The sequence below is a fragment of the Melanerpes formicivorus genome, unplaced genomic scaffold (genome assembly GCF_026170545.1).
Source record: "Melanerpes formicivorus ecotype bairdi unplaced genomic scaffold, bMelFor1.0.p_v2 SCAF_45, whole genome shotgun sequence".
In the NCBI taxonomy this organism is placed as follows: domain Eukaryota; kingdom Metazoa; phylum Chordata; class Aves; order Piciformes; family Picidae; genus Melanerpes; species Melanerpes formicivorus.
Genome location: NW_027142397.1, coordinates 3,126,716 through 3,153,567, shown reverse-complemented (window position 1 = coordinate 3,153,567; position 26,852 = coordinate 3,126,716). Strand labels below are relative to the sequence as shown.

At 55.0% G+C, this 26,852-nt stretch overlaps 1 protein-coding gene across 1 annotated transcript in view; it reads left to right on the top strand.

Moving 5' to 3' along the window:
- Positions 1 to 26,852, top strand: part of CSMD2 (CUB and Sushi multiple domains 2) — a 376,465-nt gene that overhangs the window by 263,317 nt on the left and 86,296 nt on the right. Inside the window, exons 20-29 of the mRNA XM_068159296.1 lie at positions 4,338 to 4,553; positions 8,373 to 8,561; positions 10,432 to 10,601; positions 13,306 to 13,462; positions 14,132 to 14,323; positions 17,011 to 17,137; positions 19,750 to 19,952; positions 21,864 to 22,055; positions 24,135 to 24,273; positions 25,019 to 25,206. Of these exons, the coding sequence (XP_068015397.1) occupies positions 4,338 to 4,553; positions 8,373 to 8,561; positions 10,432 to 10,601; positions 13,306 to 13,462; positions 14,132 to 14,323; positions 17,011 to 17,137; positions 19,750 to 19,952; positions 21,864 to 22,055; positions 24,135 to 24,273; positions 25,019 to 25,206 (1,773 nt within the window). The remainder of the gene's footprint in view (positions 1 to 4,337; positions 4,554 to 8,372; positions 8,562 to 10,431; positions 10,602 to 13,305; positions 13,463 to 14,131; positions 14,324 to 17,010; positions 17,138 to 19,749; positions 19,953 to 21,863; positions 22,056 to 24,134; positions 24,274 to 25,018; positions 25,207 to 26,852) is intronic.

Below are 26,852 nucleotides of genomic sequence, written 5' to 3'. Positions count from 1 at the left end.
GGTTAAGGATGGAGAGAACTTGGGGCAGCTGAGATGGGATAAGGGCAACCAGGCTGGGGGGAGGTCTGGAGAGCAAATCCTGTGAGGAGCAGCTGACAGAATTGAGGTTGTTTAGAGTGGAGAAGAAGAGGCTGAGGGGAGACCTCATTGCTCTTTACAAGTACATGAAAGGAGGTTGGAATGAGGTGGGGGTTGGGCTCTTCTCCCTAGCACCAGGTGGTAGAGCAGGAGGTGATAAAGGGTGGGGGTCAGGGGGTCAGGAGGATGGGGCTGGGCTCTCTTCAGTGGTGCCCAGTGACAGGACAAGGAGCTGGGGAACCCAAGTTGTTCCACCTGACAATGAGGAGAAGCTGCTTTGGTGTGAGGCTGCTGGAGGCCTGGAGCAGGCTGCCCAGGGAGGTTGTGGAGTCTCCTTCTCTGCAGAGATTCCAATCCCACCTGGCCACAGTGCTCCTGGGCAAGCTGCTGTGGATAGCCTGAATAGAATAGAATAGAATAAACCAGGTTGGAAGAGACCTTCAAGATCATCAAGTCCAACCCATCATCCAACACCACCTAATCAACTAACCCATGCAACCAAGCACCCTGTCAAGAGGGCTGCTGGTGGGCAGCAGGAGCTCTGGGGAAATCCCTCCCTCCACAAAAGGCTTCTTTAGGCACTGTGGGTTAAAGGGCCCTGGGAAGCAGATGAAGGACATCAGGAACTGTAGCCTGAAATTGTCCCAGGGGAGGTTTAGGTTGGGCATGAGGAACAACTTCTTTGCTGCAAGAGTGGTCAGGGCCTGGCAGAGGCTGCCCAGGGAGGTGGTGGAGTCTCCATGCCTGGAGGGGCCCCAGAAACCTGTGGCCATGGCACCTGGGGCCATGGTTTGGTGGCCACGGTGGGGTTGGGTTGAAGGCTGGACTCCATGATCTTGGAGAGCTTTGCCAACCCAAACAGCTCTATGATTCTATGACTCTGTAAGCCCTGCTTCTTCCCAATCCTCTTCCAGCTTGGTACTGGTTTCCAGCCTGTCTGACCTTCACTTTTGGAAGGAAACTGCTTGCTGGTGCCCAGGAAACCTTCAGAAAGCAATTGGCTGGACAGAAGGGCAAATGGAATAGTCAGAGCTCTAATTGGATGCTGACAAAAGCCTGGTGGGATGGATATTAAATCTCATGCTCCAGAGCTTTAATCAGTCTCTAGGCTGGTCTCATCCTGATCTCCAGCAATGAACAGGGAGCAAGGAGGAGATTCTTCCTCTGATCCTTACCTACAGCTCTCCTTGCTCCTGGAGGCAGCTGCTGCTGTCCTTTGGCAGCAACGCGGCCCCAGGGCAGGACAGCCCTTGGGTACCCCCCAGGCTGGCAGCCTCCACCCTGTTAACTGTTGGCTGCAGTGAAGTACCTTGGTGGTGCCCCTGGGCACTGGGGATGCAGGTGAGGGGGTGGGGATCCAAGTGTGACTAAGGCTGCCCAGATGCCAGCACTTGGTGTCTGCATGGGGGACTCTGCTCCTCTGCCAACAGCTGTGCCCAGGTCAGCAGGGGCATGAGGAGTGTGGAGCCCAGTTCAGAGCGAGCAGGGCTGGGAGCTTGCCCTGCGGTGCTGAGAGGTCTGGAGCACAGCCCTAAGGAGAGAGGCTGGGGGAGCTGGGGGTGCTTAGCCTGGAGAAGAGGAGGCAGCCAGAGGGGGGGAGAAAAGACAGAGCAGCTCATTGCCCTCTCCTTGCTTCAAGGGAGAGAGGTTTTGGTGGGATCTAGAGGTGATGTGAGCCACACTGGGGTGGTGCCTCCCTGGGATCCCAGTGCTTGAGGCACTGTGGTTAGCTGATGCTTGGATGGTGATCCCAAAGGTCTTTTCCAACCAAACCAAAAACAATTGTTCTCTGGTTCTCTTTTGTGCTGATTCTGACTCTGCTGCCTCACCTTTGAGCCAAAGCTGCTGTGCCAAAGCTATACCAAAGCTGCTGTGCCACTGCTGCCTCCTTCACAACAGCAAAGGTTTGCTGCTGGCATCCTCTCCCCCCCACCCCATTTTTGCTTTAGGCTGTGTCCAGGACTGTGTCCAGTTCTGGGCTCCTCAGTTTAAGAAGGACATTGAGAGATTTGAAGGTGTTCAGAGAAGGGGAACAAGGCTGGGGAGGGGTCTGGTGAGGAGAGGCTGAGGGAGCTGGGGTTGCTCAGCCTGGAGAAGAGGAGGCTCAGGGGAGACCTTCTTGCTCTCTACAACTGCCTGAAGGGAGGTTGTAGCCAGGTGGGGGTTGGTCTCTTCTCCCAGGCAAGCAGCACCAGAACAAGAGGACACAGTCTCAAGCTGTGCCAGGGGAGGTTTAGGCTGGAGGTGAGGAGAAAGCTCTTCCCAGAGAGAGATTGGCCATGGGGATGTGCTGCCCAGGGAGGTGGTGGAGTCCCCATCCCTGGAGGTGTTCAAGAGGGGACTGGATGTGGCACTTGGAGCCATGGTTTGGTCGTCAGGAGATGTGTTGGGTGTTAGGTAACAGGTTGGACTTGAAGGTCTCTGAGGTCTTTTCCAGCCTGGTTGATTCTGTGTTTCTGTGCTGCTGTGCTCTCTGGGAAGCCATAAAAATGCAAAGAAGCTGCTGCTGCTTCTCTTTTTCCCCCCACCCTTCCTTCCCCCATTGCCAGGCATCTCTTTAGCTTGTTAGCAGTGTGTGATGGGAATGTGACAGGCTTGCTGAGATGCCCCTGCCTTGCTCAGCTCTCTGCAAGCTGTCAGTGCCACTTTTTGGGGTTGGGTTTTTTCAGGGCTGGAGTTATTTTCCCAGAGAGGAAATGTTCCTGCTTAAAGGGCTGGAATTCCAGCATGAAAAATCACCTAGCTGCAGGCTCCTGCCAAAGCCTGGAGTACTTACTGTTTGGTGTCTGGAGGTGTGAAGGAGACTTTAAGTAATCCATGACTCCTTCCTTGTTCATTTACAGCTGCAGCAAGGTCAGAGCCTGCTCCATGAAATGTTTCAAATTGTTGAAATTGAATTTGGAAGGAGAGACAAAATAGTTTCCCTCTGTTTGTCTCTTCCTGCTGGAGCTGGAGCTGTGCTGGGAGTTTATTTTTGGCAGCATAATGTGGAGGAAAGTGGAGGATTCTCTGGGCTTTTAAGATCTGAGATGGCTGTCAAGAGCTAGGTTAACCCCCCCTGGCTCTGCCTGCCGTGCCCAGATCTGCACTGACTGCATGTGGGCTCCCTCCATGCACCTTGGAGGTGACAGCAGGGCCTGGGGATGCGTCCCGAAGGGACAGCAGGGTCCGGGACTGGGTGCTGAAGGGACAGCAGGGCCCGGGAGTGGGTCCCGAGGGGACAGCAGGGCCCGGGGCTGGGTGCTGAAGGGACAGCAGGACCCCGGGGCTGGGTGCTGAAGGGAGAGCGGGGCCCGGGGCTGGGTGCTGAAGGGAGAGCGGGGCCCGGGGCTGGGTGCTGAAGGGACGGCAGGGCCCCGGGGCTGGGTGCTGAAGGGATGGCAGGGCCCGGGGCTGGGTGCTGAAGGGTCAGCAGGACCCCGGGGCTGGGTGCTGAAGGGATGGCAGGGCCCGGGGCTGGGTGCTGAAGGGACAGCAGGACCCCGGGGCTGGGTGCTGAAGGGACAGCGGGGGCCGGGGCTGGGTGCTGAAGGGACAGCGGGACCCCGGGGCTGGGTGCTGAAGGGACAGCGGGGGCCGGGGCTGGGTGCTGAAGGGACAGCAGGGCACGGGGCTGGGTGCTGAAGGGACGGCAGGGCCCGGGGCTGGGTGCTGAAGGGACGGCAGGGCACGGGGCTGGGTGCTGAAGGGACGGCAGGACCCCGGGGCTGGGTGCTGAAGGGACAGCAGGGCCCGGGGCTGGGTGCTGAGGAGGAACTGTTACACTGAGGGTGGCAGAGCACTGGAAGAGGCTGCCCAGAGAGGCAGTGGAGTCTCTCCATGCCTGGAGGTGTTGAAGAAGCCTGTGGCCATGGCACTGAAGGGCAGGGTTCAGTGGCCACGGTGGGGTTGGGTTGAAGGTTGGACTCAATGAGCTTTGCCCACCCAAACAGCTCTGTGACTCTGTGCCCCTGTGAGCCCTGCTGCCTCCCGGGCCTGCTCCATGGAAAGAGCTCTGTGCTGCTTTCCAGCGTGGTTTGGTGGCCGTGGTGGGGCTGGCTGGCTGCTTGGACTCACTGATCCTAGAAGGCTTCTCCAGCCTGGATGCTCCTGTGGCTCGCTCCTGTGGCTGGAGGTGCCTGTGGGTTTCCCTCCTAGCTGGGCTGCTGTGGCTGGGCAGCAGGGCTGGCACTGCTGCCACCTCTGGGAGAGGAGAGGAGCTTTGGGGCGCCGTGCGAATGCTGCCGGCTGAAGCCCTCTCTCTTTCCCTTCCCCTGCAGGTGTGTTCTTCACCTTTCATACCTTCCACCTGGAGAATGGCCACGACTACCTCCTCATCACGGAGAACAGCAGCTTTGCTCAGCCCCTCAAGCAGCTGACAGGCTCCAGGCTGCCTGCCCCGCTCAGCGCAGGGCTCTTTGGCAACTTCTCTGCTCAAATTCGCTTCATCTCGGACTTCTCCATGTCCTATGAGGGCTTCAACATCACCTTCTCAGGTAAGAGCAGGGCTGGACAAAGGCTTCCTTCTTGCCCTTCCCAGCTGTCTGCAACTCCTGGGGGCAGTTTCCTGCTGATGCAGTCGCTCCTGGTCTGGGTCACCGGTGGTGACCTCTCGTCATTGGTGGTCACTCCTCCTGTCACCCCAGGAACCAGTGTAGCATGATGGCTCATGAAGTCTTCTCCTCATGGTCCTCTTCTCTGGTACCAGAGGTAGCAATCTTGTCTGCCTTCAGCCCCTCTAAATTGCACCCCCTGTGGTTAAATTCTACTACAGACATCTCTCTTCTTTCTGCCTCTCCCCTGCTCATCTTTGCTGCTCCCTTCATGGACAGAGCTTCCCCTTCCTGGGCTCTGCCATTCCTCTTTCCTCCAGCTGCCTTCTTCCTTCTCTGTTCAGCAGAGGAGAACCTCTGCAGCACTTCCAGCATGGGAAGCTGGGACAGATGGGATCTCTTGGAAGAGGCCTCTGAGCAATCTGGACTTGTTGGATGAGGAGCAGGAGCGAGCTGGTCACTCCCCATTGTCCATCTGGTCTCTCTTGTTTGTTTCCTTTGGTCTGTTGCTCCACTGGGATGCTCCTCCAGTGCCTCTGCAGCTGCCTTCAGCCTGTCCTAGGTGCAACACAGACCTCATGTAGCCCACCCCAGGTTTCCATGAGCCCCCTGGCATTGCTGGGGAACTGGGAACTGTGTTTCCCCTTGCTGGGCTGGCTCTAATTGACCTGCTCTAATAGCAGAGAAAACCAAACCCCCCTGGAGCTCAGAGGGCATCCAGGGTTTTGCTGATTGCAGCAACACTCTCACCCTGCTGTGCTGGTGAAGATCTGGCTGTGCAAAACAGCTTCTGCTCTAAGAACCTAGGGTGAGAGGCAGTGGATTGAAGCTGGGAGAGGGGAGATTGAGGCTGGAGATGAGGAAGAACTTCTTTGCAGTGAGGATGGGGAGACACTGGTACAGGCTCCCCAGGGAGGCTGGGGATGCTCCCTCCCTGGAGGTGTTCAAGGCCAGGCTAGGTGAGGCCTTGAGCAACCTGGGCTGGTGGGAGATGTCTCTCCCCATGGCAGGGGGTTGGAACTGGGTGAGCTTTAAGGTCCCTTCCCTCAATCCATGACTCTATGACCACCAAACCCCTTCAGTGCTCACTAAATCAAGCCACTCCTGCCACTGCATTACACCCAATGTTGGTTCCTTCCAAGGAACTTGTGGGGTTGCAGAGGTGTCAGTGCAGAGCAGCTTGTGCTTGGTGCTCTTGGAGAGAAGAGAGCCAGGCAGGCAGGTTTGCCTGGGCAGAGCACAGCCTCCCCCTGGGAAACTGTCTGTGGCTGATCCCTGGTTGCAGTGTGCCAGGTGTGCAGCTGTGTCCTTCCCACCCCACGTCCTGCAGTCCCTGTGGGAGTGTTTGCTTGGGCACAGACCTCAGCCAGTGTCCTCTCTCCTGCCTGGGTGCCCTGAGCAAACCATTCCCTACAGCAATCAGTCACTGGGCAGCAGCTCATTGCACTGCTGCTGGGTTTTCTGCCCCCTTCAGTCCTGAGGGCAAGAGCTGCAGTTTCAGGCTGCTGCTGTGGCAGGGGGATGCTCACTTTTCTGGTGGAGCTGGTGCTGATGTGCTGCTTGCCTTGGAGGGGCAGAGCTGTTGCCATAGATGCAGATCAAAACCCTGCTGCACAGAGAGAAGAGGTTTCCAGCACCTTAGTTCTGGCCTCTGAAGTCAGGGATTTGCAGAGGATCCTCTGTGGAAGCTCATCAGAAAGTTTCCAATTAATTTTCCTTGTGCCTGGGGGGAGGGGAAGGCCTTTTTGTCTTTATGAAGCTTGCTTCTAGAGACATCTATTGCTTGGAATGTCTTGGGAGGCTTTTGTCCTGGCCTGGGTAAAGGGAAGTTGTATTTTTAGCCTCCCTTGGGTCGATGTGGACATAGAGTCATAGCATGGTAGGGGTTGGAAGGGACTTCTGACATCACCCAGTCCAACCCCCCTCCTCCAGCAGGGCACCCCCAGCAGCCTGCCCAGGAGCACAGTGCCCAGGGGGGGTTGGAAGCTCTCCAGACAAGGAGACTCCACAACCTCTCTGGGCAGCCTGCTCCAGGCCTCCAGCACCCTCACAACGAAGAATTTTCTCTTCCTGTTCAGGGGGAACCTCCTGGCTTCCAGTTTGTGCCCATAGCCCCTTGCCCTGTCCCTGGGCACCACTGAGAAGAGCCCAGCCTCATCCTCTTGCCTCTCACCCCTGATCTCTTGCTCAGCACTGCTCAGCTCCCCTCTGGGGCTGCTCTTCTCCAGGCTCCACACCCCCAGGGCTCAGCCTTTGCTCCTCACAGAGCTGCTCCAAGCCCCTCAGCATCTCCTTGGCCCTCCCTTGAGCTGCCTCCAGCAGCTCCCTGTCCCTCTTGCACCGGGGTGCTGAACACCCTTCACCCTCCTTAGGTCTGTTGGTTTTCAGCTAACAGCCCATCACAGAGATTGCCTTCCTCATGTTCTGTGGCCAGGGAGAGATTTTTGGCTCCCAGCCATCCTGCTACATGACCTTTTGTTTAGCAGCAGCTTCAATGTTCTCTTCCACTCCCCAAGCAAGATGCTTGCCTCAGTCAGGGTCAGGATTAGTAATGGAGAGGCAGCAGCCATCCCACCCAGCTCAATTCATCTGCATTTGGCTGGACCAGAGGCAGAGTGACAAATTTCCATCGTGTTCCATCAGACCTCTGAGATCCTTTTCCTGTTTCTCTGCCAACTCTGGCAGGCAATGAGAGCCCCCCCAGTTTGAGGTGGTTTAAATCCAGGTCTTGGTGACTCGTCGAGGGGTAGCAGGTTGGTCTTCATGGCTCCAACTGCCCCAGGGAGCTTGTCTGGATGCTTCCCTGGCAGAGCTTCACAGCAGCTGGATCACAGCATCACAGCATGGTAGGGGTTGGAAGGGACCTCTGAGATCATCCACCCATCCCCCCTGCCAAAGCAGGGTCACCCAGGGACACATCCAGATGGGTCTTGAACAGCTCTGGAGAAGGAGACTCCACAAGCTCTTGGGGAAGCCTGCTGCAGGGCTCCACAGCTTCACACCAAAGGGGTTTCTCCTCATGTTGAGGTGGAGCTCCCTGTGCTCCAGTTTGTGTCCACTGCCCTTCCCCCTATCACAGGACACCACTGAACAGAGCCTGGCTCCTGCTTCTTGCCCCCACCCTGCAGATATAGAATCAATAAGGTTGGAAAAGACCTCAGAGATTATCAAGTCCAACCTATGACCTAATCCCTAACACCTCCTGACAACTAAACCCTGGCTCCCAGGGCCACACCCAAGCCTTTCCTGGACACCTCCAGGGATGGGACTCCACCACCTCCCTGGGCAGCACATCCCCAGGGCCAATCTCTCTTGCTGGGAAGAACTTTCTCCTCACCTCCAGCCTAAACCTCCCCTGGCACAGCTTGAGACTGTGTCCTCTTGTTCTGCTGCTGGTTGCCTGGGAGAAGAGATCAACCCCCACCTGGCTGCAACCTCCCTTCAGGGAGTTGGAGAGAGCAAGAAGGTCTCCCCTGAGCCTCCTCTTCTCCAGGCTGAACACCCCCAGCTCCCTCAGCCTCTCCTTATAGGGACCAGATCTCCTTTCAGCCTGCTGCTCTCCAGGCTAAACAGCCCCAGATCTCCCAGCCTTTCTTCCTCAGATGTCCCAACCCCTTCATCACCCTCAACACTCAGAGCTCCATCCTCATCCTCACCTCTGGGGCCTGCCCTGCCCTCCCCAGGCACTGCAAGGCATCACTGCCCTTCCACAAGCATCTGTTTGGTGTTGGTTTTGGCTTCTTGTTTTTCCCCCCCCTGTAGAATATGACTTGGAGCCCTGTGACGAGCCAGAGGTGCCAGCCTACAGCATCAGGAAGGGGCTGCAGTTCGGTGTGGGGGACGTCCTCACCTTCTCCTGCTTCCCTGGGTACCGGCTGGAGGGGGCTGCCCGCATCACCTGCCTCGGGGGGAGACGGAGAGTGTGGAGTTCGCCTCTGCCAAGGTGTGTTGGTAGGTGGTCATGTGCTTTCATTTTGCTTGGCTGGTTACACTGTGCTGGACTGGTCTGGTGGGCAGGCATGGGTGGCATTCCCTCCCCAGGATGGCATCGTTCAGCTGGCAGGGTGGTTGGTGCAGGGGTGGGGGAGAAGGGATTCAGAGAGTGGTCAGGCTTGGAAGGGAGCTCAAGGCTCAGCCAGTCCCAACCCCCCTGCCATGGCCAGGGACACCTCACACCACAGCAGGTTGCTCACAGCCACCTCCAGCCTGGCTGCAAACACCTCCAGGGATGAGGCTTCCACCACCTCCCTGGGCAGCCTGTGCCAGGCTCTCACCACCCTCATGGGGAAGAGCTTCTTGCTAACATCCAATCTCAATCTACCCATTTCTAGTTTTGTTCCATCCCCCCCACTCCTATCCCTCCCTGACAGCCTCAAAAGTCCCTCCCCAGCTTTCTTGGAGCCCACTTCAGATCCTGGAAGGCCACAATTAGGTCTCCTTGGAGACTTCTCCAGACTGAACAGCCCCAACTCCCTCAGTCTGTCCTGGAATGAGCTTCTGACCCTGCAGCTGTGTGCAGGGACAGGAGGGATGGGCAGAAGGGCTGTAGCCCCCTCCCAGGCTGGATTGCTGGAGGGACAGCAGGATGTTCATCTACTTGAGTAGAGGTTTAGGATGAGCTTTGTGTGGATGTATGTGGGGATATATAAATCTGGAGAAGACCTGCAGGAGTGGGTCCAGAGTGAGGCTGGGAAAATGATCAGGGGCCTGGAGCCCCTCTGCTATGAGGCCAGGCTGAGGGAGCTGGGGGTCATCAGCCTGGAGAAGAGAAGAGAAGGCTCCAGGGAGACCTCAGAGCTGCCTGCCAGTGCCTGAAGGAGGCTACAGGCAGGCTGCAGAGGGACTGTGTGCAAAGGCTGCAGGGACAGGCCCAGGGGCAATGGTTGGAAGTGAGAGCAGAGCAGACTGGGATTGGCTGTGAGGAGGAAGTTCTGCAGCAGGAGGCTGCTGGAGCACTGCAGCAGGCTGCCCAGGGAGGTGGTTTGAGGCCCCAGCCCTGGAGATGTTGAAGGTGAGGCTGGACAGGGCTCTGAGCAAGCTGCTCTGGTGGGGGATGTCCCTGCTGCCTGCAGGGGCTTGGGCTGGCTGAGCTCTGAGCTCCCTTCCAGCCCAGCCCAGTCTGTGGTTCTGTTTCTATCTAATGATTACTTTCAAACTTTCCTTCTGGCTCAGGAGGGAAGCATAGGAGAGACTGCCCAGGGCAGCTGTGGACTCACCATCCCTGGAGGTGTCCAGGAGATCTGTAGATGTGGTGCTGAGGGCCATGGCTTAGTGGGCAGGGTGGGGTTGGGCTGATGGTTGGATTTGATCATCTCAGAGGGCTTTGCCAACCTTAGTGATTCATTAGGCACCCAAGCAAAGGCACTGCCCTGAGCAGCTGGTGGCCTTCCAGGGCTTTCCTAGGCTCACACAACTGTTTGGGCTGGCATGTGTAAGCCACAGTGACCACTCAGTGGTGATGCCTCAGGACCAAGTTGAAGGCTTTGTCATGATTCCTTTTGAGTTCCAGGGGATGTCTTTCTGAGCTGGCTCCCAGGATGGCACTTGGTGACTCCAGTGCTGTGACTCAGTGTCCCTGCCCATGCAGGGAGAGGGTTTTCATCTCTCCTGTGAGGCACATGAGGTTTAATGGTGACAAAAGGGCTGTTGAGGGCTGTCTGGTTGGCTGGCTGCACTTGGACACAGAGTCCATGGATGTGTTAGCAGAGGGCTGCAGGGAGGAGTGAGCTTCTGTGGCTGTTTGGAGGACTCACCTGCATGTGTGCTGAGTGGCTGGAGTCCACCTGTGGTCATTAAAACCTGCTCTTGTGTCTTTACACAGCTGAATGTGGTTCATCTGTAACTGGAACCCAAGGTGTTCTGCTGTCCCCCAACTACCCAATCAACTACAACAACAACCATGAGTGCATCTACTCCATCCAGACCCAGCCAGGAAAGGGCATCCAGCTGAAAGCCAGGACCTTTGAACTGGAGGCAGGAGATGTTCTCAAGGTAACTCTTCTGTCTCTAGCAGCAAAACCCTGCCACGCTGCTGAAGAGAGCAGGACCTCAATGGGAAGTGATGATCCAAAGGCTTGATGAAGTTAGCTGGCTCTGGGAAATGCCACCCAGGCCCCTCCAGTGCCAGCAGCTGCCAAAGGTTGGGGCTGTGCTGGCCACCAGGTGAATGGCCAAGGGCATCAGTGCCATGCTTAATCTCTGGAAGAGATTCCTGTGAGGACTACTACTGCCCCATTGTCTCTGCTCTGTCCTTAAGTGATCATTGTGGCACTTAGGAGACAGCAGCAAAATTCCCATGGGCCAGGCTGAGCTTCAGGCAGGGCAGGTGGGCTTCAGCTCTGTCTGTGAGAGCAGGAAACTAACGTGGGACCTCTGTGAGGTGATACCTTCCAGCCCAGGGACGTGGTGTGGGCAGTGTGTGTCACCTCTCAGCCTTAGTGTGCTGTGGTAGCTGGTGGAAGCAGCAGCTCTGAACTTCACCAGCCCCTAGCAGAGCCTGGCAGCAGCACCTAGGCAGGAGTGAATGTCCCTTCAGCTTCAGCCTAGCTGGTGCTTTGTGACCTGAGTCTGCAAGTGGGTGCATAAACAAAGTCTGCATCCCTTAAAGGTGTAGCTGCCTCTGCTGTGTCTGCTCCTCCTGCTGTGAAGTCTTCCCTGGGATCTGTTGGACTGCCAGGAGCTCTTCCTTTGTGGCTTAAGCTTCAGTTCTTGCCTCCAGAAGAGTACAGGGGAAATAAGAACTGGTGTGGAAGGGACCCTCAAAGGTCATCTTGTCCAACCCTCCTGCACTGAGCAGGGACACCTCCAGCTAGATCAGCTTGCTCAGAGCTCCAGGTGGCTTGACTGCCTCCAGGGATGGGGCCTCAACCACCTCCCTGGGCAGCCTGTCCCAGTACTTCCCTACCCTCATCGTGCAGAACTTCCTCCTGATGTCCAACCTAAATCTGCCCTAGCCTGGTTTCAAACCCTTGCCCCTTGTCCTATCCCCACAGGCCCTTCCAAGCAGCCCCTCCTCAGCCTTCCTGCAGATCCCCTTCAGCCAGACATTGAAATGCAGCTCTAAAACTATTAGCACAGGAGGAAGCAGGAGGCTCTTGGTGTTATTTCTGAGGTGTTAAGAAGCGAGGCTGATTTGTGCCCCCTGCCTTGTGTTTAAATGCAGAGCTCAGGCTCTTCAGCATTTTCCCCTGCTCAGATTAATCTGCATTTACAAGTTTTAGGGCTCTATCTAGGAGGAGACAAATCCAAGGCTGAGTTTCCATTAAGCAGGAAGAGATGGGCTTTGTAGGAGGCATTAATCTCAGAGGGCTGCGTGCCGCTGCGCTAAGCCAGCCCGCGCCTCTCTGCTTACGGAAGCGCCACGCTGCTGAGCTGCCAGAGAGGTGTAAGCCACATCTCTCCAGCTCACAGATGTCTGCCAAAGGGAAAGAGGTCTCCAGCCAATGCAAAGGATCCCCTCACTCTCCAAAGAAATGGTGTTCCCTCAACAGGTTTGTCGTCAACTCCTCATCTCCTCCCGGGGAACGTTGGTAGCAATCTGCACCAGGGAGAGGGCAGGGCAGGATAGGATAGGATAGGATAGGATAGGATTAACTAGGTTGGAAAAGACCTCTGAGATCATCCAGTCCAACCTATCACCCAGCACCATCTGATCAACTCAACCATGGCACCAAGCACCCCATCCAGTCTCTTCCTAAATACCACCAGGGATGGTGACTCCACCACCTCCCTGGGCAGCACATCCCAATGGCCAATCTCTCTTGCTGGGAAGAACTTTCTCCTCACCTCCAGCCTAAGCTTCCCCTGCCACATCTTGAGATTGTGTCCTCTTGTTCATGTGATGGGTGCCTGGGAGAAGAGACCAACCCCCACCTGGCTGCAACCTCCCTTCAGGGAGTTGTAGAGAGCAATGAGGTCTCCCCTGAGCCTCCTCTTCTCCAGGCTAAATAACCCCAGCTCCCTCAGCCTCTCCTCACAGTTCCAGCCCCCCTGCCATGAGCAGAGACACCTCCCACCAGCCCAGCTTGCTCAAGGTCTTATCCAACCTGGCCCTGAGCACCCCCAGGGAGGAGGCAGCCACAGCCACAGTCTCACCACCCTCATACTGAAGAGCTTCTTCCTCAGATCCAGTCCAAACCTATTCTCCCTCAGCTTCCAACCATCCCCCCCTTGTCCTACGGCTCCTTAAGTCGACCTCTTAGCTGGGAGAATTTCACTAGCTCCAAAGGAACTGTCCCTGTCTGACCTTGTGGATCATTTCATCCCTGAAGGAGCAAATAAAATGGATCTCGTCTTTCCTTTTCTCCCTGCTCCTCTCTCTTTCTCCCTGCTCCTCTCTCTTTCTCCCTGCTCCTCTCTCTTTCTCCCTGCTCCTCTCTCTTTCTCCCTGCTCCTCTCTCTTTCTCCCTGCTCCTCTCTCCTTCTCCCTGCTCCTCTCTCTTTCTCCCTGCTCCTCTCTCTTTCTCCCTGCTCCTCTCTCTTTCTCCCTGCTCCTCTCTCTTTCTCCCTGCTCCTCTCTCTTTCTCCCTGCTCCTCTCTCTTTCTCCCTGCTCCTCTCTCTTTCTCCCTGCTCCTCTCTCTTTCTCCCTGCTCCTCTCTTCATCTTTTCTATCTCCTTTGGGGTTTTGAACTTTTGTTTTATGTATTTTACTCTGTTGGGTGTTGTTTTGTGCTGCCTGTTCCTTGTTCCTGCCAGGTGTACGACGGCAGCAACAGCTCCGCTCGCCTGCTGGGCTCCTTCAGCCGCTCCGAGATGCTGGGCACCAGCATCAACAGCACCTCCAGCAGCATGTGGCTGGAGTTCATCACCAACAGTGAGAACACCAGCAAAGGCTTCGAGCTCCAGTTTTCCAGTAAGTGTGGCAGCTGCAGCTTGGTGTCACAGCTGCATGACCAGAGGAAACCACCCTGGCCCTCGAGACCTTGTATCATAGAATCAACCAGGTTGGAAAAGACCTCAGAGGTCATCAAGTCCAACCTATGACCTATCACCCAACACCTCCTGACAACCAAACCATGCCTCCAAGTGCCACATCCAAGCCTTTTTTGAACACCTCCAGGGATGGGGATTCCACCACCTCCCTGGGCAGCACATCCCAGTGGCCAATTACTCTTTCTGGGAGGAACTTTCTCCTCACCTCCAGCCTAAACTTCCCCTGGCACAGCTTGAGACTGTGTCCTCTTGTTCTGATGCTGCTTGCCTGGGAGAAGAGACCAAGCCCCACCTGGCTACAACCTCCCTTCAGGGAGTTGTAGAGAGCAAGAAGGTCTCCCCTGAGCCTCCCCTTCTACCCCTCTGGGTGTAGATGATTTGTCTTCATTCTTTATTTCCCTTCTGCCTGAACTCTCCCCTCACAGAGATGGAGATTGAAGCCACCTTGGCAACCCCCTTGGTTTCCAATGTGGTGTTTGTCCTCCCCAGGCAATGCTGTTAAGAAGCAAACCCTAACAGGACCTTGTGTTGTGAGGTCTGCTGGCTGGTGGATGTCTGCTGCAAACAGATCCTCTTTGTCCTGCTGCAGGTTTTGAGCTCATTAAGTGCGAGGACCCTGGCATCCCCCAGTTTGGCTACAAGGTGCACGACGAGGGACACTTTGCTGGCAGCTCTGTGTCCTTCAGCTGTGACCCTGGCTACACCCTGAGAGGCAGCAGGGCGCTGGTGTGCCTGACCGGGGAGAGGAGAGCTTGGGATCAACCCCTGCCGACCTGCGTGGGTGAGACAGCTCCTGCCTGGACAACACAGAGCCATGGAATTGGCAGGGTTGGAAGGGAGCTCAAGGCTCAGCCAGTCCCAACCCCCCTGCCATGGCCAGGGGCCCCCCACACTACAGCAGGTTGCTCACAGCCACCTCCAGCCTGGCTGCAAACACCTCCAGGCAGGAGGCTTCCACCACCTCCCTGGGCAACCTGTGCCAGGCTCTCACCACCCTCATGGGGAACAATTTCTTCCTCACATCCAATCTCAATCTCCCCATTTCTAGTTTTACTCCATTCCTCTACCTTGGATCCATTCCCCTCCCCCACTCCTATCACTCTCTGACACCCTCACAAGTCCCTCCCCAGCTTTCTTGGAGCCCCCTGCAGATCCTGGAAGGCCACAATGAGGTCTCCTCAGAGCCTTCTCTTCTCCAGATTAAGAATCCTTTGTCAGGGGCTTTGCTTGTGGGCATCACACCAAGCATCTTTCCATCCCCCTTTGCTCATGCCCATGATGTTACCTCTGGTACTGATCCCATCTTAATAAAGACCATGGTCAGGATGTGTGCACCTGCAGCCCAGCAGGCAGCTGTGTCCTGGGTTGCATCAAAAGCAGTGAGAGCAGCAGGACAGGGAGAGGATTCTCCCCCTTACTCTGTTCTCCTGAGACCCTACCTGCAGCACTGCCTCTGTTTCTGGGACCCCCAACACAAGAAGGACATGAAGCTGTTGGAGAGGATCCAGAGGAGGCCACAGAGATGATCAGAGGGGACAGGTTGAGAGTGTTTGGGCTGTTCAGCCTGGAGAAGAGAAAGCTCCAGGGAGACCTTGGAGCAGCCTACCAGTACCTGAAGGGGCTCCAGGAGGGCTGGGGAGGGACTTTTGACCAGGGCCTGTAATGAGTGGATGAGGAGCAATGGACTGAAGCCTCAGGAAGGGAGATTTAGGGTGGAGATGAGGAATAAATTCTCTCTGTTGGGGCTGGTGAGACACTGGCACAGGCTGCCCGGGGAGGTTGTGGCTGCCCCCTCCCTGGAGGTATTCAAGGCCAGGCTGGATGAAGCTGTGAACAACCTGGGCTGGTGGGAGGTGTCCCTGCCCAAGGCAGGGGGGTTGGAGCTGGATGATCTTTAAGGTCCTTTCCAACCCAACCCATTCTCAGATTCTGTGATGCTGTGGCAGGCATCTTCAGCCTGGGAGCTGCAGAACTTCCCCAGGCAGCCTAACCAGGATGCACTGTGCTAGGAGCAGGGATCTGACAAGCTTTCTTGCTTCACTGCAGTGAGGCTGCTGCTTTTCCAGACCTTGTCCTTCCGCTGGGGTGTGTTAAGCAGAGTGGCACTTGCTGATAGTGCCAGACATCACCCTGTGTCTGGGCTCCTGACAGTTCAAAGTCATGTTTATGGGAGAGCTACATGACATCTGATTTCACATCCTCAGATGTTTTAATTCCTTCTGTCTGTTAGCTGAGTCCTGAGTTCCCTTTTTACCTCGAGCTCTCCAGAAGGACATCTTCTTGCTGGGGAAGTTGTGCTGCTGAGTTCTGAGCATCTAATGAAGCGCTGTTCCTTGGCAGCTTCACTAGGAGCTGATGTCCCTGGGGGGTGGGGATGTTCTTACAGATTTAGTCCTCTGAGAGATCTCAGGACCCTACAGGATACTTTCCTGGTTGTAAGTGATGGGCTTGGCCCTTGGCCCTCTGTATTCACAGGACTCCTAGGATGATGTGGGTTGGAAGAGACCTTTGAGATCACTGAGTCCAACCTATCACCCAACACCATCTAATCAACTAAACCATGGCATCAAGTGCCTCATCCAGGCTCTTCCTAAACACCTCCAGGGATGGGGACTCCACCACCTCCCTGGGCAGCACATCCCAATGGCCAATCTCTCTTGCTGGGAAGAACTTCTTCCTAACATCCAGCCCAAACCTCCCCTGGCACAGCTTGAGACTGTGTCCTCTTGTTCATGTGATGGGTGCCTGGGAGAAGACACCAAGCTCCACCTGGCTACAACCTCCCTTCAGGTAGTTGTAGAGAGCAATGAGGTTTCCCCTGAGCCTCCTCTTCTCCAGGCTAAGCAACCCCAGCTCCCTCAGCCTCTCCTCCCAGGGCTGTGCTCCAGACCCCTGTGTTAGCTTATGTCTAACCTAAACTTTTTCATGCATCTCCTTCACCTTTCCTTGCCATAGAAATGCTACTTATGAGTAGTTATGTCTGTGTCTATGTCTGTCTGTGTGAGCACCTGGAGACTTAGGGAGTTTTAATGGATGCTCTGAAAACCTCTTCCAAATCCTCATCTCCTTTTGGGGTTCATTGAGCAGATCCCCACACATGTCTGCTGCCTCTTTGTATCACACTGCTGAGCCCTTCAGCCTTTCTGCAGGGAAGAGCAGAACTGAGCTCCTTTGCCCCAGATGTGAGGGAGCAGGATGCTGGCAGTCTCTGCCTTTGTTCCCTGCGAAGCCAGAGGGGTGGAGAGCAGCTCTGACAGCACATCAGGTGTGCAGAGAAGCTCCTCTGCTAACTCCCTCCTTTAGCTGAATTAACTGACTGCCTTTATCTTTGTTTTGTAGGCTGTGAGGATCTCTTTAAAAGGCAAGGAAATGCTCCCTGTTGTGTTCATAGGATGAGATTTGCTTTGTTGCCAGGTGAGAACTGAGCTGTGTTGGGAAGCTGCTCACTAACCCATGTGTTTCTTCCAGCTGAGTGTGGAGGAACCATCAAAGGAGAGGCCTCGGGGAGGATCCTGTCTCCTGGCTACCCAACACCCTACGACCACAATCTCAACTGCATCTGGACAATAGAGGCAGAAGCTGGCTGCACAATAGGGTGAGTTGGGCCAGGGTTCTGTAGCTTGGGTTTCCTTCCACCTACAGCTGCTTTTTCTCCAGAAGCAGCTCAGATAAAGCAAGGAGAGAGAATGCCCTGGCACACTAGGAGCCCCAAATGGAGGAGCCAAGGCTGATTGATCTGCTCAACAGGCTGGACAGCAGCAGCAGCACCTCTTTCTCTTGAGCTTTTCAGCCCTGTATGGCCAGCCTGGAGAGGAGGAGGAGGCTGAGGGGAGACTTTCTGCTCTCTACACTCCCTGAAAGGAGGTTGGAGCCAGGTGGGGGCTGGGCTCTGCTCCTAACTAGCAAGCAAAAGTGAGAGGATATGTCCTCAAGTTGTGCCAGGGGAGGTTTAGGTTGGCTATGAGAAGAAACTTCTTCCCTGAAAGGGTTCTCCAAGCCTGGCCCAGGCTGCCCAGGGAGCTGGTTGAATCCCCACCCCCAGAGGTGTTTCAAAGAGGCAGAGCTGTGGTGCTGAGGGCCATGGCTTGGCACCAGCCTTGAAAGAGTTGAAGAAGCTTAAAAGCCTTTTCCAACCCAAACCATCCTGTGATGCTGTGACCTGTGCCACTCTCAGCTATTGATCCCTGAGAGGTGACACCAGATTGTTACTGCTGCCTGTGGGGCAACCTGTTCCAGTGCCTCACTTAAAGAATCTCCAGCCTAAATCTGCTCTCTGCCATCTTCAATCCATTCCTCCTCATCCTTCCACTACAAGCCCTTGCCAAAAGTCCCTCTCTGGCTTTCTTGTAGCCCCACTCAGGTACTGGAAGGTCTTCCTCTCCACTGTGCCCTTTCACTCTGCACCACAGCTTCCTTGCATCAGCAATCATCAGCTCTTCAGAGGGGGCTGTTAATCATAACAGCTCTGTGAGGCTTTTAGTCTCTGCATTTGCACTGGAGATAGAACTGGTCCAGTATTTTAATTCTGACTTAATGCAGAAATTGCCTCCATTAGCTCTGCTCACTGCTGTGGTTCAATAATGGATGGTTTCTGGTATGAACACAGCAGAAGGAGCAGAGCAAATGCAGCTTAATTCCTGCACAGGCAAATTCCAGTTGAAGTCTCTTCATTTTTTTATTATGGAGGGTTTTTTCCCCTCCACTCTTCATTCTTCTGTGAAAGATTCAGAGGAACAGTAAGATTTTAATGGGACAAAGACAGAGAGGGCAGATTGAGACTGGAGATGAGGAAGAAATTCTTGGCAGTGAGGGGGGTGAGACTCTGGCACAGGTTGCCCGGGGAGGTCATGGATGCTCCCTCCCTCCCTGGAGGTGTTCAAGGCCAGGCTGGATGAAACCTTGAGCAAGCTGGGCTGGTGGGAGGTGTCCCTGCCCATGGCAGGGGGATTGGAGTAGATAACCTCTGAGATCCCTTCCAACCTAAGAAAAGATCTTTGGAGATGTGCTGCCCGGGGAGGTGGTGGAGTCCCCATCCCTGGAGGTGTTCAAGAGGGGATTGGATGTGGCACTTGGTGCCATGGTTTAGTCATGAGGTCTGTGGTGACAGGTTGGGCTTGATGATCTTTGAGGTCTCTTCCAACCTTGGGGATTGTGTGCCCAAGCCCAGCCATCACCTCAGCACCACCATTTGCCTCAAGCCTAGGCTTATTTCCCTCCCTTTGCTCCAGGTCTCTGCTGGGTGAGTTTCTGATTCAGCTCTTTTGGTTTCTGTCAGGTTCTGTGGGCATCATTTTGTTGCTGAGTACAGTGCAGTGATTTTTATGTTGTTATTATTTTTCCTTGCCCTCCCCTCTTATGGCTCCACCTGATTTATTTATGTTTGCCCTGGATAAATGGGAAAGCAGCCAAGGGAATGCTTCCTTGTTTTCCTGGTGGGCTGGCAGGGCTTTTCAGTGTAGTACCTGATTGTTTTATTCCTCAGCCCACTTTACTGATCTCCCTGTCCCCCTTTCCAAGTGGCCTGGCTCCAGTTACCCCATGGTAGCCTCAGCTGATGGTGTCAGATGGGCAATGAAAAGCAGAGGCAGTGAAAAGCCTTCTCTGCAGCTGGCATTTTAAGTGCAGGAGTGAAAGGGGCTGAACCCTGATGGCTCTCAGCTTTTAGCTGATCAATCCCTCGGGTGCAACAATCATGACAGGATCTCATCCTTAGATGATCCTTGGAAGATCCCAAAGCTCTTTGCAGAGCCTGCATTCTCCCTAGTGTCAGGTTACAGAATGAGAGGAAGTGGCCTGAAGTTGTGCCAGGGGAGGCTTAGGTTGGAAATGAAGACAAATTTCTTTGCTGCAAGAGTGGTCAGGGATTGGAACAGGCTGCCCAGGGAGGTGGTGGAGTCCCCAGCCCTGGAGGGGTTCAAAAACCACAGATATGGCACTTTGGGCCATGGTGGTGTTGGGTTGATGAGTGGGAGGTGTCCCTGCCCCTTTGAGGGGGTGTTGGAACTGGATGACTCTCAAGGTCCCTTCCAGCCTAACCCATTCTGTGATCCTGTTTTGTCCCAGCTGAGCTGCCAACAGCAGGAGAACATCCCTGTGGCCCCAGGTAGCTTTGGTTGGTACCACTCACGTTCCTAATCCTTTCAGGAACAAACACCCAAAGCAGGAGAGCAGTTTGTGGTCTGACCTCCAGCTCACTTTGCCACACAGGCTCCACTTCATGGTGTTCCACACCGAGGAGTTCCACGACGTGCTGAGGATCTGGGACGGCCCCGTGGAGAACGGCATCCTGCTGAAGGAGCTGAGCGGCTCCAGCCTGCCTGCCGACGTCCACAGCACCTTCAACTCTGTCATCCTGCAGTTCAACACCGACTTCTTCACCAGCAAGCAGGGCTTTGCTGTTCAGTTCTCAGGTGGGCTTGGCCTCCTTCCCAAACCCAGCTTTGCTGCTGAGTGGTTTCGGGTCGATCTCCAAAGCGCTGCCGGCGAGCAAATGATTTGGTATTGAGCACATTGCAGGAGCTGTGCAATCTTCAGCCCTTTCTGCTTGGCTGCCTTTGGGTGCAGTCTGCAAACAGAGCAAAACTCCTGTCCTTTGTCCTTGCAGTGCAGGTGAATTCTGAGCTCCACTCTGCCTACAGTCACCTTCACAGGGGTGGACTTGGCAGCAAGACGGAGAGCGCTGCGTCGCGGAATGCACAATCAGGAGCTACAGATATTTTCCACCGCGCTCCCACAGGTCCCTTAGAGACACCAGGATGCAGGGCAGCTTTCCCCCAGAGCTTTCTGAGAGCACTTGGTCAGTGGTCTCTGCAAGCCAAATCTCTGTAAGAAAAGAAAACAGCCCTCAAATTGGATCCCCTGAGAGGCAGCTCACAGAGAGCTCCGCGGGCCGGAGGGATGGCACCGCTCGCAGCGGCGCGACGTGGGATGCAGCTGCAATCTGTCCTTGCCTGAGTCCTGGCTGCTGCTGCTGCCACCTAAGACTCAGCCCTGCAAGCACATTAATTTCAGTTCTATCAGGCTCATATATTTCAATATCCACACAGAGGATTCCTGCATGCAGGCTTTCACTGACCTGGCCAGGAAAGCAACCAGCAGATGTCTGGTTCGGAGATGGTAGTAAACAGGGAGGCTGTTGGGTGAGTGATGCTATGACCTCCCTGGGACTGGAGCACAACTAAGGGCTTGTGCTGTCTCTGCCAAGGTTTTGCCCATAGGTTTGTGCTCAGGGTGCCTTTGTGCAGCCAGGAGAGCAGGCCAGCTTGTTGGGAAGGGTTTGTGCTGGGTACAAGACCTTTGGGGAGGAGCAAAGGGTAGAAGACCTCCGGGGATAAGTAGGAGAAGAGGGAGAGCTTTGTGTCACCCAGCACGGCTCTGCTGTGTCCTCTTTCTTTGTCAGGCTCGTGCCTCAGCCTGCCAGGGAGGACCAGGCTGGTCTGCTAACTTGCTTATCTTCAGTTGCACAGCAAGAGAGAGAGGGATTTCCTCTGGCTCTTTTAAGAAGAGCTTTCTCTAAACTGCCTAGGTGTAATAGACTCTCATCAACTTAGCAGGAAATAAGCTCTGCTCCACTGCCTGAGACGGGGCTGGTCTTCATTGAATGCTCCTGCTCAAAGCCTTTGTTCACAAGGTGTGACTAAGTAGTCAGACCTAAGCTCAGAAGTAGACAGTTTGGGATCTTGTGAACTTTAATGATCTATATAAGCTCACAAAACTTCCATTACTCCAGGACTTCCCACGCCGTTAAGTCGTTGTAGAGCTGACAGCCCTTGAGCGCCGGCAGCAGCGGAGCTGTGCTGCCTCCCCCCAGCTGAGAAGGGAGCTGAAGGGGTCAGCTCAGACCTCAGAGAGCTGCAGAAGGCAGACTGGGAGGGGAAAGTTGCCTCTCTTAAAGGTCAGGCTGGCTGCTTCATGAGGCTGAGGGCTAAATTCCTCTGCCACTCAGGGCAGGGGGAAAGTGGGAGCGGATTAGTAGGGTCTGCGGCGTGTGCCTGACACAGAGTCGTACAAAAACACCCTGCACCATCAGTGGATGTCTGGGCTGATTAAGTAAACATGCAGTGTGCACAATTACCCATCAAACTTGCACTCTGTGTAGAGCACTTGAACCTGTCGTTCCCCAGAGCCTTTGCCAGCTGGAGTGGCAGATGCTGGGAGCACAGCAAAAAGCCAGGTTGGGGTGGGGGCAGGGGGGGGATGCGTGGCAAGGAGGGGAGGTGGAGAGGGAAGTCATTTCTTGGGCAGCTGTGTGAGGACACACTCTAAGCACAGCCAGGATTAAACAGAAATGCCTGAAATCTCTCTCCTTTCTTCCTCTGCAGTTTCCACTGCCACTTCCTGCAACGACCCAGGGATTCCCCAGAACGGGAGCCGGAGTGGGGACAGCAAGGAGGCTGGGGACTCCATCATCTTCCAGTGTAACCCAGGATATGCCCTGCAAGGGGAGGCCAAGATCACTTGTGTGCAGGTTGAGAACAGGTTTTTCTGGCAACCAGACCCTCCCTCCTGCACAGGTATGACCACACATCCATCCTCCCATTGCACAGCTTCCCTGCCCTGCTTCATTGCAAGGCTTCGGAGCCTGGTGGGGATCAGTCTGAAGAGCTCTGTGACCAGGGCTGTGTGGCTCAGGTTGCTGTCTCAGAGAACTACTCACAGAATCATGGCATTGGTCTTGGTTGGAACAGCCCTCTGAGATCATCCAGTCCAGCCATCGACCCAACACCACCATGGCCACTAAACCATGTCCCCAAGTGCCATGGCCACAGGTTTCTTGAGCCCCTCCAGGGATGGGGACTCCACCACCTCCCTGGGCAGCCTGTTCCAGTCCTCTGTCAGCAAAGAAACTTTTCCTAATCTCCAATCTAAACCTCCCCTGGCACAATTTCAGGCCCTTCCCTCTCATTCTATCCCTTGGTACTAGGCAGAGCAGACTGAATCCCACCTCAGGTTTATCCCCCGAGTGTCTGGGACAATGAGAATCTAGTTCATGCTGGAAGCTTACAGGTCATACAGCAATGGAGGTGATGGTATTTAGCCTGACAAGTCAAAATGAAAGAGGATTCTTTAAACCTCAGGTTGGTAGAGAGGATTGGGGTTATGGTGAAGAGTTTCTGCATGAGGAGACAGAAAATTCTGTCACAGCCAGAAGCCTCTGACATTTCCTTTGAGCTCATAAAGTCCTAAAAGAAGCTTAGAGAAGTGATTCCTTTTATTATGCCCAGGAAAAGAGAAGTCATAGAATGGTAGGGGGTTGGGAGGAACCTCTGGAGCTCCTCCAGTCCAACCCCCTGCCAGAGCAGGATCACCCAGCACAGGTCACACAGGAATGCATCCAGGTGGGTTCATGAAAGTCTCCAGAGGAGGAGACTCCACAACCCCTCTGGGCAGCCTGCTCCAGGGCTCCAGCACCCCCATAGCAAAGAGGTTCCTCCTCATGTTGAGGTAGCAGCCTGGGCTAGTGGGAAGTGTCCCTGCCCATGGCAGGGGGGTTGGAACTGGATGATCTTGAAGGTCCCTTCCAACCCAACCCATTCCATGAATCTGTGTTCTGCTGTGGCACCTTTTAATCCTGACAGGGCCAGTCCTTTTAGTCTTCCCAGGGCTGTCAGGAGCTTAACCAAACCCTGCTGTCACCCTTCCTGCCCAGCTCATGCTCCCAGGGAGTTTTCTTTCACAGCAGCAGCTGAGCTCTCAGTCCCTTCAGCGGGGTGCAGCAGATGCCTTCATCTGGCTGTGAGATGAATTCCCATGGGTCCATCTCTAATCTGACTTGGAGATGTTGTGTTGGGTCCTTTGTTTTTTTCTTGACAGAAGCCTGGCAGTCTTGTTCCAGGGAGTCATAAGCCCTGTGGAAAAGCTGAGAGCAGTGTCTGTCTTGCTCCTTCCCTCTCTTCAGTCACAGAGGATTTGGAAGAATACTGAGTGGCCAGGCAGCAGCAGTTTCCCAGTCAGTGTAGGAAGCTGTTCAGTCAGAGCTGCAGTGGGAAGCAGGGCTTCATCTAGGGCTTGGGGGAGGGGTGGGTGTGGGGAGTGTTTGTGTTATTTAGCATTTCAAATATCTCCACACATCTTTAGTGTACAACTTCTGCAGTCCCTGAACAATGTGGGCTGAGCAGGCAACCTCAGCTGAAGCAGCCCCCGGAGGTTTGGGCTATTTGAAGTCTGTCTCCTGACCCAGCTCCCAGCAGCTGTGGAAGGACCAGTTCCTAGCTGAGGTCCTTTGGAGACCATGGGTGGGATTTTCAAAGAAACCAGAGGGTGTTGAGCAGTCATCTCCCTCAGGCTTTACAAAATGAGCCTCCACACTCTGGTTTCTTCTCAATTTCCCCCTTGGTGTTAGGGGAAGAGGAAGAAGAATGTTGGAGGACGAGAAACGAACCCTAAAGGTTCAGGCAGATGGACACAGAATAGATGCCTGTGGTTCTTCCAGGCTCTTGCCTGCTTCTCAGAGCCCCATCAGACAGCTTTGAATCTGCCTCTCTGTCCCCTTGCCTGTCCATCTTTCTCCCTTCCTCCCTCCCTGCGCCTCCTCTCCCGTTTCTGGCACCCCCCTAAGGCACAGCCTCATCCCTTTGCTTGGTTGCCTTCAGCTCCCTGCGGCGGTATCTTGACGGGGCCGGCAGGAGTGATCCTGTCCCCGCAGTACCCAGAGCCCTACCCACCAGGGAAGGAGTGTGATTGGAAGCTGACTGTGTCCCCTGACTATGTCATTGCCCTGGTCTTCAACACGTACGTAGCCAAGGGGTGGCTGGGTCCAGCTGGGGGACTGCCTGTGGGGACACGGAGGGCGAAGCGGCTCTGGGCCACTGCGTGGGGGAGCTGGGTCTGAGCGTGGGTCCTTTCCCCCCTGGAGCAACAAAGCCAAACCAGCCAGCACTGCCCCACAGTCCTGGGTAATCTGTTCTCAGGTGGTACCTTGATTGGGAGAAGCATTGCAGTGCTTTGGTTGGCAAAGCCCTTTAAGATTCCCCAGTCCAACCATTCTCTACCTGTGCCAAGCCTGGTGCTAAACCATGGCCCTCAGCACCACATCTCTGCCTCTCTGAAAGGCCTCCAGGGGTGGGGATTCAATCATCTCCCTGAGCAGCCTGTGCCAGTGGCTGAGAACCCACTCAAGGCAGAAGTTCCTTCTAATGTCCAACTAAAACCTCCTCTGGTGCATTCCCTCTCCTCCCACCGGTAGCATGTTTCAGCTGCAGCTCCCGTTCACTACACACTTGGCTCTCCAGAGCAGGACCTTGGAGCTGGTGCACCACCCTGCAGCAGCCCTGGCTGACTCCTCTGTGCCCTGGGCTGGATCACCACTCCTCTATTCCTTACCTGTGGAATGCAGACAGAGCTGTCCTGTGCTTGGCTGGGGAGCTGGTCTGGGGCAGGAGCAGTCTCTCAGCCCTGGGGTTCTAAAGGCCATCAGGACCACACTCCAGTCCTGTACCATGCTCATACTTCAAGCACTTTTCCTTTGATTTCACAGCTTCAGTTTGGAGCCTGGCTATGATTTCCTTCATATCTATGATGGACCTGATTCACTCAGCCCCCTGATTGGAAGCTTTTATGGTTCCCAGCTGCCAGAGAGGATAGAGAGCAGCAGCAACAACCTCTTCCTCGCCTTCCGGAGCGACGCCTCGGTCAGCAACACCGGATTTGTGATTGACTACACAGGTAAGAGCTGCCCAGGGCTGCCCCTGGCCCAGCCAACACCTGGGGAGGGTTACCTGCCCTTCATCTCAGCTTAAACCACCAAGCTGGCCCAAACAGGAGAAGCTCCAGAGCCTGTGGAAACCTCTCTTCTTGTTTCACTGCCAAAGAGGAATAACCCTCTGCAGCAGAGCCTGCGCCACCTCCCTGGGGAACCTGTTCCAGTGCTCCACTGCCCTCAGGGTAATGAACTTCTTCCTGAGGTCCAATCCAAATCTCCCCTGCTCCAGTTTCAATCCATTCCCCTCTTCCAGTCATCACAAGCCCTTGTAAAAAGCCCCTCCCCAGCTTTCTTGTAGGTTCCCTTCTGGTACTGGAAGGCTGCTCTAAGGTCCCTGCAGAGCCTTCTCCAGGCTGAACAGCCCCAAGTCTCTCAGCCTGTCTTGGTAGGAGAGGTGCTCTGACCCTCTGATCATCTTTGTGGCCTCCTCTGGACCCTCTCCAGCAGGTCTATGTCCTCCTTCTGTTGAGCTGGACACAGCACTGCAGGTGAGGTCTCAGCAGAGCAAAGCAGAGGGGCCAGAATCACCTCCCTCCATCTGCTGTCCACTCTGCTTTTGATGCCAGACATCACCTGTGAGGGAAACACTGTGAGTTACCAGGGCTTTGTAGTCCTCTTCTGGTGATGTTTTTGGGGGGATGAAAACAAAGCCCAGCTGCCATCTGTCACTTGCTCCTTGGAACCCTGCATCTGTCCTGGGACTGGCACTGCCTTGCTAGCCTGGAGCTGCAGCATGTGGGGTGAATTTCAAACAGCCTCAGCACTGGCTTGGATGTTGTTCCAGGGGCAATGGCTCTTCAAGAGCAAGTTGTCCTCTGGGACCAGGAGGAATGGAGAAAACAAAGAGAGGAGAACCAATCTGCCTTTTATGATGCCTTTTGATTTTGGGTAGAGCCTGCCAGTGAGAGGGAAGTGGGAATGGAGCAACCCCATCCAAAGGGGTTTGAGGGCAGCTCTTCAGCCAGGCAGTTTCCCAGTCTGGCCACACAGATCCCCTCCCCCAGCAGGACTTCTGAGAGGGGAACACAGATCTTTTGCTCTGCACCAGTGGTGTGCTGGCAGCTCTGCAGCAGTGACAAATCAAACCAAGGTTCCCAACAGGACCAAAGAATGGTTTGGGTTGGAAGGGACCTTTCAAGCTCACTCAGTCCAACCCCGCTGCAGGCAGCAGGGACCTCTGCAGCTAGAGCAGGCTGTTCAGAGCCCCCCAAAAACCCCAACCAGGAATGGTTCCAGGGATGGACTCAATGATTTTAAAGGTCTCTTGAGGCGTCTCCCACCTCTCTGGGCAGCCTGGGCCAGGCTCTCACCACCCTCAGTGTAAAACCTAACTGTGGTTGGTGTAACTGGGATGAGTTGGAGCATCCCTGGTGAGCAGATGAGCTGCCTGGGATGGCAAGGCTACACCTGGGCTTGGAGCTCCTGATGAAATTTGTCCTTTCTTCAGTATCTGATGACTGGGGGGAGGGGAAGAGTGGCTTCCAGACAATTTCTCTTGGGGTTGCTTTAGGGCTTAGCTATCAATAAAGGATGTGTGTGTGTGTGTGTGTGTGTGTGAGTGCACAGATGTGGAGCTCATGATGGACTTAGAATCATAGAACTGCTAGGG